This window comes from Gossypium hirsutum, chromosome A06 (assembly GCF_007990345.1).
Source record: "Gossypium hirsutum isolate 1008001.06 chromosome A06, Gossypium_hirsutum_v2.1, whole genome shotgun sequence".
Taxonomy (NCBI): domain Eukaryota; kingdom Viridiplantae; phylum Streptophyta; class Magnoliopsida; order Malvales; family Malvaceae; genus Gossypium; species Gossypium hirsutum.
Window position 1 is genome coordinate 55,898,987 of NC_053429.1, and position 12,398 is coordinate 55,911,384.

Consider the following 12,398-nt stretch of genomic DNA (forward strand, 5'->3'; position numbering starts at 1 on the left):
TTCGGATATACCCAAAACTGCTTTCAGAACGAGATACGGTCACTGTGAGTTCTTAGTGATGCCGTTTGGGCTCACTAATGCCCCTGCGGTATTTATGGATTTGATGAATCGGATCTTCAGACCGTATTTGGATCGGTTTGTAGTCGTGTTTATCGATCATATTTTGGTTTATTCGAGAAATGAAACCGATCATGCTGAACACCTGGGATTAGTGTTGCAAATTTTACGGGATAAGCAGTTATATGCTAAGTTCAGTAAGTGTGAGTTCTGGTTAAGAGAGGTTAGCTTCTTGGGTCATGTGGTATCCGCATCGGGTATTCAAGTTGACCCGAGCAAAATTTCAGCCATACTTAACTGGAAGCCTCCGAGAAATATTACTGAGGTTCGGAGCTTTTTGGGACTTGCCGGTTTCTACCGACGGTTTGTGAAAGGTTTCTCGATGATAGCCACACCAATGACGAAACTACTTCAGAAGGATGTTAAGTTTGAATGGACAGAAAAGTGTCAGAAAAGTTTCGAACAATTGAAAACTCACTTGACGGAAGCTCTAGTACTAGTGCAGCCCGAATCAGGCAAGGAGTTCGTCATTTATAGTGATGCATCCCTACTTAGGTTGGGTTGCGTATTGATGGAAGAAGGTCGAGTTGTGGCCTATGCGTCGAGAAAATTAAAGCCACATGAGAAAAATTATCCGACCCATGATCTCGAACTAGCTGCCATCGTATTCGCTTTGAAAATATGGCGACACTACTTATTTGGTGAGAAGTGCCATGTATATTCGGATCACAAAAGTCTCAAATATTTGATGACTCAAAGAGACTTGAATCTGCGACAAAGACGTTGGCTCGAGTTGTTAAAAGATTATGAGCTTGTCATTGACTATCACCCGGGAAAGGCTAATGTGGTTACGGATGCCTTAAGTCGTAAATCACTATTTTCTTTACGAGCGATGAATGTACACTTGTCTGTTCTATCCGACAATGTGTTAGTGGCAGAATTAAAGGCCAAACCATTATTGATTCATCAAATTCGTGAAGCCCAGAAAGTCGATAATGAATTGGCTGCAAAACGGGCTGAATGTGTTCCGAATATGGAATCAGAGTTTCAAATTGATGATGACGATTGTTTGAGGTTCAGAAGTCGGTTGTGTGTTCCAAGAAATTCAGGACTCATTTCGATGATTCTGAACGAAGCTCATTGTAGCCGAATGTCAATTCACCCGGGGAGTACGAAAATGTACAACGATCTGAGACGTCAGTTTTGGTGGCATGGTATGAAACGAGACATTTCCGATTTTGTTTCGAAGTGTTTAATATGTCAGCAAGTGAAGGCGGAACATCAAGTGCCTACGGGTTTACTTCAGCCGATCATGATACCTGAATGGAAATGGGATCGAGTCACGATGGATTTTGTATCTGGGTTGCCATTGTCGGCAAGTAAGAAAGATGCGATTTGGGTTGTCGTGGATAGACTGACTAAGTCGACTCACTTTATCCCGTACGCACGGACTTTTCATTGGAAAAACTAGCTGAGTTGTATGTTTCTCAGATTGTGAGATTACACGGGGTACCGATTTCTATTGTGTCGGATAGAGATCCGAAATTCACCTCGCGATTTTGGAAGAAATTGCAAGAAGCTTTGGGTACCAAGCTGCATTTTAGCACCGCTTTTCATCCACAAACCGATGGTCAATCCGAGCGGATAATTCAGATACTTAAGGATATGTTGAGATGTTGCATCCTCGAGTTTAGTGGTTCATGGGAGCAGTATTTACCTTTGATTGAATTCGCTTACAACAATAGTTTTCAATCAAGTATTAAGATGGCACCTTACGAGGCTTTGTACGGGCGTAAATGCCGTACGCCATTGTTTTGGACCGAGCTCGGTGAAAGTAAAATTTTCGGAGTGGATTTGATTAAAGATGCTGAACAGAAAGTAAAAATAATTCGTGAAAGTCTGAAGGCAGCATCAGATCGTCAGAAGTCGTATGCGGATTTAAAACGAAGAGATATTGAGTATCAGGTGGGAGACAAAGTGTTTCTTAAGGTCTCACCTTGGAAAAAGATACTCAGATTTGGCCGTAAGGGCAAACTGAGTCCGAGGTTCATAGGGCCATATGAAGTATCCGAACGAATTGGTCCAGTTGCGTATAGATTGATTTTGCCCCCTGAACTTGAAAAGATTCACGACGTCATTCATGTTTCGATGCTTCGACGTTATAGATCTGATCCATCACACGTAATTAATCCATCAGAGGTTGAAATTCAATCCGATATGAGTTATGAAGAAGAACCGATTCGTATCCTAGCTCGTGAAGTGAAAGAGTTGCGAAATAAAAGGGTTCCGTTAGTAAAAGTGTTATGGCTCAAACACGGGATGGAAGAAGCTACTTGAGAACCCGAGAACTCTATGAAAGAGCGATACCCAAACCTATTTACCGGTAAGATTTTCAGGGACGAAAATTTCTTAAGTGGGGGAGAGTTGTGACAGCCCTAAAGTGACCCTAGTCGGAAAGCGGTTTCGGGACCGCTAAACCGAGTCACCAATTTAGTTGAATATGATATTTATTGTCCAAAATATGTGAATATGAATGTGTGAAAGTTTTAAGCTTCGATTTAGTCGATTGCATGTGAATTTAGCTAATAGGACTTATGTGTGACACTTTTGAAATGTGATAGGTTAATCTATAAGGATCTATTAGTGCATGTAATAAAAGGGTGGACTTGCATGTCAATTTCCCCCTTAATTTAGTAGTGGCCGGCCATGAAAAGGAGGGTGGACAAAATGTTATGGGCAAAACATGTCATAAACATGTTATGTTAGTGATTTATGTTAGGAAAAATAAAATAAGGAGTATGGGCAATAAAATAATAATGGGAAGGTAAATGATGATGAAAAAAAGAAAAGAGAAAGAAAAAAAAGTTCTCATGTTGTTCTTGGCCGAATAGAAGAAAGAGAAGAAGGGGGAAGAGCTTGAGAAAATCGGCTATGGTGGTTTGCTAGACTAAGGTATGTTTGATGTTGTCCATGAGATTCATGCATGTTTTTAGTTGTTAGTTTGAGTTCTATCTAGCCCATGGTTTAGATCTTTGCTATGTGATGGAGATGATATTCGGCCATGGGTGTTGTCTTCTTGGTTGATGTTTGATGTTGTGGTGACGAGGCATGAAGATGGGTTAAGTTTCGGCTAAGGAGGATTTGTGATTGATGCCATTTGCATGCTAAATGTGAAGCTTTGTAATGATACATGTGGTGGTGGATTTTCTTTTTAGCATTCTTGAGTTAGACCTTAAGTTCTTTGTTTAACCCATGACCAAAATTTAAGGGTATGGTGTCTTGATGCATTCGGCCATGTTAGGAAGTAGAAGAGAAGCATGGTTGTTGATCATGTTATTTGGATGAAAATGGTAGTAAGGTGAAGTGCAAATGTTAGTATTTGATCTCTAGAGTATATATGTGTATTAGCCGAGTTTTGAACTTAAAACGAATTGGTATTTCGTCAATACAAGTAACCATAATTGTAGAATGTATTAAGTGTTGCAATTGGCCTCAACATAGACATGCATATTCGGCCATAGAAAGAAGATTGGTGTTGCATGTATTCGGTTAGAGGCAAGCATATTAATGCTTTTATTTTGGCTTAGACAATCGGCTAAAAGGGAGTGTGGGTTAATATGTTGAGTTGATTCATGATTTCATATGTATGTGACTTTAATGTCTAATGTATATATATGGGCTAAGTACTTTGAGTTCCTCTTTTCGATGCTCAAATGATTAAATCAATTTATTTGTTAAATTAAGCTCAAGAGCAAAGTGGAACTAAATCCGATAAAGGGAAGAAAAAAGTGGTCGAATAGCCATCGGAATCGTTCGACAACATCCGAGGTAAGTTTTCGAGTAACGAGACTTAGTTTACGATTTGATTAAGTCATGACGTATGAGCATAACAAATATACGGTGATATGATGATTCTACTTGAATTATATGTTGAGTTAATTAGTCTATACGTATGACGGGTAGCCGTATGTGCATAGAGATCGTGTCATAAAGCAAACTAAACCATGCTGTTTGTATGTGGCTAGTAAGCCGAAAATGGGATTGCTTAATACGTGACTTGTGTTTGAACTCTAATTATGAAAATGAAATATAGATGTGTCATGATTTATTGATATGTGCATGAATATTTGGATGATAACCGGGCTAAGTCCCGAAGGCATTTTGCGCTAGTGACTAGTTCCGGGATAAGTCCCAAAGGCATTTGTGCGAGTTATTACATCCGGGCTAAGTCCCGAAGGCATTTGTGCGAGTTACTATATCCGGGCAGTCCCGAAGGCATTGGTGCGAGTTACTATAACCGGGCTATGTCCCGAAGGCATTGAGCGAGTAGCTATATCCGGTTAAATCCCGAAGGTACTTGGCTTGGGAATGAGCGACCTTGCTGTAATAGTTTCAATTAATATGCTCGTAAAATCCCAGCAATGAGGTATGTCTCGTATATGCATTGATTTAGTTGATCCCTTACAATTAGTATTCGCTCAGTCGATAAATGAGCTACCGGCCTTTGGCTAAGTTGATCTTTTGTGTATGAATATAAGGGTTGGTAATGTGAAGTAAGTATGATATTGAGAATTTGTGCATATGAAATTATCTGTTTAGCCATATGAATGCTACACTTTAGTTGTGTCTAATTTTATGGCTCAAACTTACTAAGCATTAAATGCTTACTCCGTTCTTTGAATCTCTGTTTTATAGATTTTGGTTCGTCAGCTATCGGACTCGGGATTATTGAAGTCGAAGTCGCCCACACTATCAAAGCCCCCTTTGGTACACTTTTGGTTGAACTTTGAAATGGCATGTATAGGACTACCCGTTTTGTTGTTGGTCATGGACCCTTTGGTTTTGTATAAATTTGGATAGCCATGCGAAAATGGCTTATATACACTTTGAGCTTAGTATTATAATCGTCTTGTATGATGTTCGTTAAGAGGTATGGAAATGTTTGGGAACGATTAGCCATTGGAATGGTTAATCATGATCACATTTTGTGCTATATATGCTAAAGGGCTAGTTGAATCATGGAAACTATGTAATAGGTAAAGTCTACCTTAAAAATATATGCTGATAGTAGCAGTGACGTGAATGTGAAAAATCACTAAAAATAGTAGGAATGGAATTAAATAGTGAATAAATTATGTAATCGAACCTTGATGAATCTATTTTCATATGAAAGTAACAAAACGATCATATGAACAGTATATTATGAGATATTTAAGTTTTCGTAAAACAGGGCCAGAACGGTTTCTGGATTCCCTGTTCCGACTTTGGAAATTCATTATAAATTAACCAAAGATAATTAGAAGTCATTCCATATATGTATAGATTCCTTTTCGAGACTAGTTTCTATAGAAACAAACGGCATCAGTATTGAAGCCCTGTACAGGGAGATATCCAAGTCGTAATGCGCAAAGGTCAGTGTAGTCGAACCCTGAAACAGGGGAGACTTTAACTAATAAACTGTACTAATTGGTTCGACCAAAAATTCTAGAAAAAAAATTTTTAGATGGAAATATGAGTCTAGTTTCAGAAACAATTTACGGAACTGGTTTTCGAGTTTTAGAAATCGAGATATGATTTTTAAGGTGACAGTGACGCAGTTAGCCAGCTCGTCTGGAAATTTAAAATGGACTGTGCAAATAAGTGATTTAAGTCTGCAAACCCCTCGTGTCCGACTCTGGCAACGGTCTCGGGTACGGGGTGTTACAGATGTTGAATGGAGAGGAGGAGGAGGAAACTATATATGAATATTCAACTAGTATGGTTAATTTTCATGTTTTAGGCTCAAGGACTAAATTGAATAAAAGTAAAACTTTAAGAGGCAATTTTGTAAAAATGTCAAAAATGACCAAATTGAAGGGAATGAATTGTTTTATCATCTAAGTTAATAAATTGAATGAAATTATCAATTTAAGATCGGGTGAAAATTTGGAAAATGGTAAATTACCAAAATGCCCCTAAATATTGGCATTTTTGCAATTTAGTCAGGTAGGTTCGTATAACTTGAATGAGCATGTAAATATGTCAATTTAAATATTGTGTTGTATTTTATATGATGTTTGAATTGAATATATGAAATGTACGGATGTTGAAATGAAAGAAATAATACATGTTCTGAAACTACTTGAAAGGGATAAAATCTGTTTGAATATTGGATTCCGGATGGATATAGGTGATTTCCCAAAAGAAAGAGTTCCTACATGTGTTGCAGAAATAGATAACCCGGACGGTTAATCTAAAAAAAAGCCTTCTCGATAATATAAAGTGGATAGGATTCGTTCCTGATTCACTATAATACCTCAAAGTGGATAGGATTTGTTCCTAATTCACTATGGTAATTTAAAGTGAATAGGATTTATTCTTAATTCACTACGGTAACTTAAGGCGGATAGGATTTGACCTGAAAAGATAATCCTGATTGGCTACAGTTACACGATATATGATTCCTTATGATAACTTAAGGTGGGTAGGATTTGACCTGAAAAGGTAATCCTGATTCATTACAGTTACATGAGATGTGACTCGAGAGAGTGCTTGATGCTTAAACGTCCTAAGGGTTATTTCTAAATATGAATTGATAGAATATGGAAATATACGCTTTGAGTCGGAACTCCAATGATTCAACGGATAGAATATTTGATATGATAAGAGAATTATAATATGAAAAGGATGTTACATGAAACATGAAAATGAATACTAAATGATATAAATTAATTGAAATTATTCTAAAAATTTTGGTAATACCTCGTATCCTATCTAGGTCTCGGGTACGGGTATGGGGTGTTACAATTGATGTCATGCAAGAAGAGTATAAGTCTATGCAAGGCAATAAAGTTTGGGAACTTGTCCTATTACCTGAAGGTGCAAAACCAATTGGTTGTAAATGGATATTTAAAACCAAGAGGGATGCAAGTGGTAATGTGGAAAGGTATAAGGTGCATCTTGTAGTTAAAAGATATTCTCAGAAAGAAGGCTTTGATTTCACAGATACTTTCTAGTTTCATCGAAAGACTCTTTCAAGACAATCATGGTGCTTGTTACTCATCTTGATCTTGAGTTACATTAGATGGATGTTAAGACTGTGTTTTTCAATGGCAAAAATAAAGAAACAATTTATATGGTACAACCAGAAAACTTTGAGTCGGGAGACCCAAAGAATATGGTTTGCAATTTAACAAATTTCATTTATGGACTCAAACAAACTTCTTGTCAATGGTACTACAATTTTCATCAAGTAGTTGTCTTATTTGATTTTGAGATGATTATTGTTGATGATTATGTATATAAAAAATTTAGTGAGAATAATTATATATTCTTAGTTCTATATGTCAATAACATTTTGCTTGCCACTAATGATATCGGCTTATTGCACAAAATCAAGAGGTTTTTATCTAAGCATTTTGAGATGAAAGATCTTAAGGATGCCTCTTTTGTTTTAAGAATTCAAATACATCGAGATTGATCTCGGGGTATTTTTGGATTGGCACAAAAGAGCTATATCAATAAACCATCCCTAAAGTTCATTGTATAACACATCTCAATCTCTGTATAAATGTTCCATGGCCATCTGTTTAGCCTACCATGCTTTCTTGTACGACACTCTGTACTAAAACCGCCTTACATGTCGACAATGAGGACTAATACAATAATGGTTGGCATGTCTTTCACCAGCGACATGATACAGTTATAGATTATTTTCCAATCAAGTTTGTAATGGTCTTACGTCATACGTGTAGTAGTTGTGTATGTGGCTGTTCAATTTTTGAATTTCCCACAGTTGCAACCTCTAGATAAATACAACTCGTATTTGTCAGTTGCACCCATTTGAAGATCTCCAACACTCCCTAACATATAATGTCAACATAGATTTAACGACTTTATATTCAACTAACACCTTTATGTTATACCGCTTGATGGCAAATACGCAATCCTCTTTGTACGCAAATTGTTGGCCTATGTACAACTCTTCCAATTTAGAATTTGCCATTAATAGGTGAGAAGGTATTATATTTAGGGACTCAGGGAACTCGGATGCATGTCTCGCATCAAGATTTAGACTCAATATGTAAGCCCTAGGGTCATTGCGTATGATAATGCCACGACTCGGGTTCCTGACAAAAGGGGCGTGTACATTTTCACCCTCGTTCACACCTTCATTATCGATATCATTCGAGACCTCATCCAGATTGAGGTCATTGAAATCTACACCCTTGTGATTAGAATGACCATCATTATCGAGTCCTTCACCATCTGCATTGGTACCAATCACCACCGGAGGTATCTGTAAACGGGGACCTGGATTAAGGTTGTTATACTCAGTCAAACCATGGTGTGGATTTTCGGCCCATGTCGATGTATCTCTATACTGTAGTTAAACTCGTGTACAAATGATCACTTATCAATAAACATTCTCAAAACCTCCGTACACGAGTCTTCAACTCCATATTTTTTACTTAATTGAGTGACATTTAGAATGGGCTTCACATCCAGTGACATTTAGAATGGGCTTCACATCCACTAACTCAGCAAACAACTGAATTGATTCAGCATTCACGTTCCCAGTCGAGCAATAAAGTGCGATCATAGTCTCCTCATCTTAAATCATGTACAAGTTCCATCTCAGTAAATTTGTTAGGATTTGATGAAATTGGAAATTTGTAGAATAGTCTATACATCCTCCTCCCACATCGTCGAACTATTTTTGCACTAATCTTTTGTTTTATTTCTTCAAGCTTTACATTCTAATTAAACATTATTCCTATTTGTTGGCGAGATTCAAATATACAACCAATTGTTATTTGTAAAATTACCCCCTCAAAATGAATGTATACAAAGAATTGGTTATTCATCTTTGATAAAATATCTATAAAATAAATTTAAAATAAAAAATTAACCTTTATTTAGAAATAAATAATGAATCCTACTAAAAAAAACTATAATTACATACAAATAATTACAAACTAACTTTATAAACTCGAACTTGATTTTTAAAAAACCTGCATTAAATTTTTTTTTTTTATATGTTTTCTCCACTCTTACTAAACACAATTCTTCTTCTTCTTTTCCTTTCTCTCTTAAACAGACATAAAAAATTTTAACAAAAATCAAAACATTCAGCAAATACAATTTTTTAGTCAAGGTAAGGTTATATATTTTAAGTGGTGTCACCTGACAATGTGACAGGATTATCGCTTAACATGTCAATGACACCACTAATAATTTTTTTCAGTCTCTCTTTTTTTATTTACAACTTTTTTTTTTAAAAACATTAGTACCGCCTGACATACTGATGGCACCCATTAAAAAAAATTTCTGTGGCACCCATTAAAAAAATTTCTAACAATCTAGACACCGATGCCACCTAACAGCGTCGAGACACCAATTAAATTTAAAAAAAATCACTAGTGCTACCTAACCAATCAACAACACCATTAAAAAAATATTTTCCCTTTACTCCCTCCACAATATTTTTCACTTTCACTAAAATATGACCGTGTAATGATTAGGAAATCACTAATATATGACTGTGTAATGATTAGGAAAAAAAAGACGTGATACCACACAAATCATTTTTGTATATAATTTTTTCTTCATATTATTTTTAATTAATTAATTAATATTTTATAATTATTTCCATATAAAAGCCGTATTTTCTTTCCTAGTAAGCAATCAAAATTCATTTTCAATAATTTATTATTTCTTAAATTACCTCTATAAGAAGTATACTCAAATTCATTTTACTTTCACTTTTCCAATCTTTCCTTACATCCATTCTTGCCTTTCATCCATCTACTTTTCCACCCAACCAAACAAAATACTAACCTTCACTCATATTTAACATTTTAACTCTTGAAGAAATAATTGGTCATTGAGAAGCTCAAAGTCCCAAAAAAGATAAAATTGGTGGTGTTGAAGCAAAAGCACACTTGATATGCTTGGAGATTAAGTCCACCCCAAATGACCTAGTAATTTTAAGGTCAAATTTTATGATGCCCGGCAAAGAATAAACAAAACATGTAGCACAAACAATGATCAAACGAACAATTGATTAATTAAAACACTACTTGTCTGAGATATTTAGGCCAACTCAAAACAAAATGTCACATCCACTGGTGCAAAGGATGCGTATAAACCAAGGAAATAAACACTCTGCCTGACAACATATATGAAACATTCAACGCTTCTTAGAGACACCTACAGTCTTTCCTCTGCGACCAGTGGTCTTGGTGTGCTGACCACGTACACGAAGACCCCAATAATGCCTCAGCCCACGGTGGTTCCTGCATTACATTATTTCACGTGTTAGCTGTCACACCACATCCCAACAGCCAGATGGACAATCGACCAAGATGCAAACTACTTACATAGAATCCGTTGAATCTGTTTAACCACAGAAAATGGCACATAAAAAGAGAATGCAGCAAATCGTGAATTAAACATGTATGATTTTAGATTTTTCACTTTTGACCCAAACCACATCAATGGCTATTCAATTCCTCTCATCTTAATCAACTTAAAACGTCAAACAAGATAACCACAATAATACACCTCCCATTTTGATAATAACTTGCCAGCCAACAAATTTAAAAGATTTTTAGGAGACAACTCGAATCGAGAAATGATAAATGTAGATTCTTAAGCATAAAAAAGGATAATAAATAATAAAAAATTAAAAGCTACAGAAATGAGCCCCAAATAAGTTGCCCAAATCATTTAGTCAAACGTTTGAAAGAACTTCACTGAGAATGTGAAAGCAGTTGCTTATAGTAAATTGATATACGATGAGGAACCATGAACTCAAATTAAACAGAAATACTAAAGCATAGATACAGTTGGCCTGATCTTATCGTTTTAAGCATCAAACATTTGGAACATACAGCAAAAATGGGAAAAGATAAACTCAAAGCACAGATTAGCAAGAACGAAGTACTAACCTGATCTTCTTCAATCGCTCCAAGTCATCTCTCAACTTCATGTCGAGAGCATTAGACACAACTTGGGAATACTTCCCATCCTTGTAATCCTTCTGCCTATTCAAAAACCAGTCAGGTATCTTAAACTGCCTGGGGTTTGCAACAATGGTCATGAGATTGTCCAGCTCCTGTGCAGTCAATTCACCAGCCCTAATAAAAAAAATCAGCAAAGTTGCACAAAAGCTCAAAAAAAAAACTGAATAACATGACTCCTCATGCCACAAGCCTATACATAATTGAAGCCTAGAAGATAGTCGAAAGTTTTAGATAGAAAAAAATAAGAAATCATAATCTTCTTCCACATATGAATCAATTCATATCAATGACAAAAGTAACCGTTTCAACCTGAAATACCAAAAAAACAAAATCATCTACTATATGTTTTTTTTCTAAACTTTGAGCTATACGACATCTTATCGGTTCCCACTTAAGCCCAAAATTGATATAAAATAGGCAAGCTCCTTGCATCTAAATTTTCATAATAAAAGATACCTCTTGTTCATGTCGACATCAGCCTTCTTGCAAACAATGTTAGCGAAACGCCTTCCAATACCCTTGATGGAGGTCAAAGCAAACATAATCTTCTGCTTTCCATCAACGTTGGTGTTCAGTACACGCAAAATGTGCTGAAAGTCTTCGTTCGCCACCAGAGACTGTACAAACACACACAAAAAAGAAGAAGAAAGAGTTAAAAGCAATAATGTTAGAAACAAAACATCAACCCTAATTCAAACCAAGAAAAAACCATCCCCGAAAAGGGAGAAAAAAGGAAAAGGAAATTTAGATTAAAAAAAACAGTGAATCAGATCAAGAAAAATATGGAATTGTAATTAGAAAGATGGAATCACAATTACCATTTTGATTTGGTGAGGGAGGACGAGAGAGCACGGGAAGTAATGAGCTGAAGCGAATAAACAGAGGAGGCCAAGTTAGGGTTTTAAAGGATTCCTCTAACAAACGTATTTATAGTGGTTCATAGCAACTCTTAGGGTTTTTTAGTTGGATTTTGGGCTGAAGAGAAAGTTAGTGCACTGTTGTCATAAGGCCCAACTTTTCCGGTCCTTTAAAACTCACCATTACACCGATTTCACCCAATACTATTATAATTCGATTCCCCTGAACTATCATAATAGATTTCACCCAATACTATTATAATTCGATTCCCCTGAACTATCATAATAGTTGTTGAAAATTTTTAATCAATTAAAAATAAATATTAATTTTTAACTAGTTAATTTTCTTTTTTATTTTAAATTCAAATAGACTTGGCTTTATTAAAGCATAAACTAGAATACATTTCTTTCTCTTTTTTTTTAAATTCAAATAGACTTGGCTTTATTAAAACATAAACTAGAATACATATCACTAAGC

At 35.9% G+C, this 12,398-nt stretch overlaps 1 protein-coding gene across 1 annotated transcript; it reads right to left on the bottom strand.

Moving 5' to 3' along the window:
• Positions 1 to 10,083: 10,083 nt before the first annotated feature.
• Positions 10,084 to 12,061, bottom strand: LOC107962302 (40S ribosomal protein S18). The gene is made up of 4 exons (XM_016898622.2): positions 11,882 to 12,061; positions 11,520 to 11,680; positions 10,989 to 11,177; positions 10,084 to 10,334 (listed from the first exon to the last, which is right to left on the bottom strand). Exons 1-4 carry the CDS (start codon positions 11,882 to 11,884, stop codon positions 10,229 to 10,231), a joined length of 459 nt encoding a protein of 152 aa, XP_016754111.1. The 5' UTR covers positions 11,885 to 12,061; the 3' UTR covers positions 10,084 to 10,228.
• Between the last annotated feature and the right edge of the window lie 337 nt (positions 12,062 to 12,398).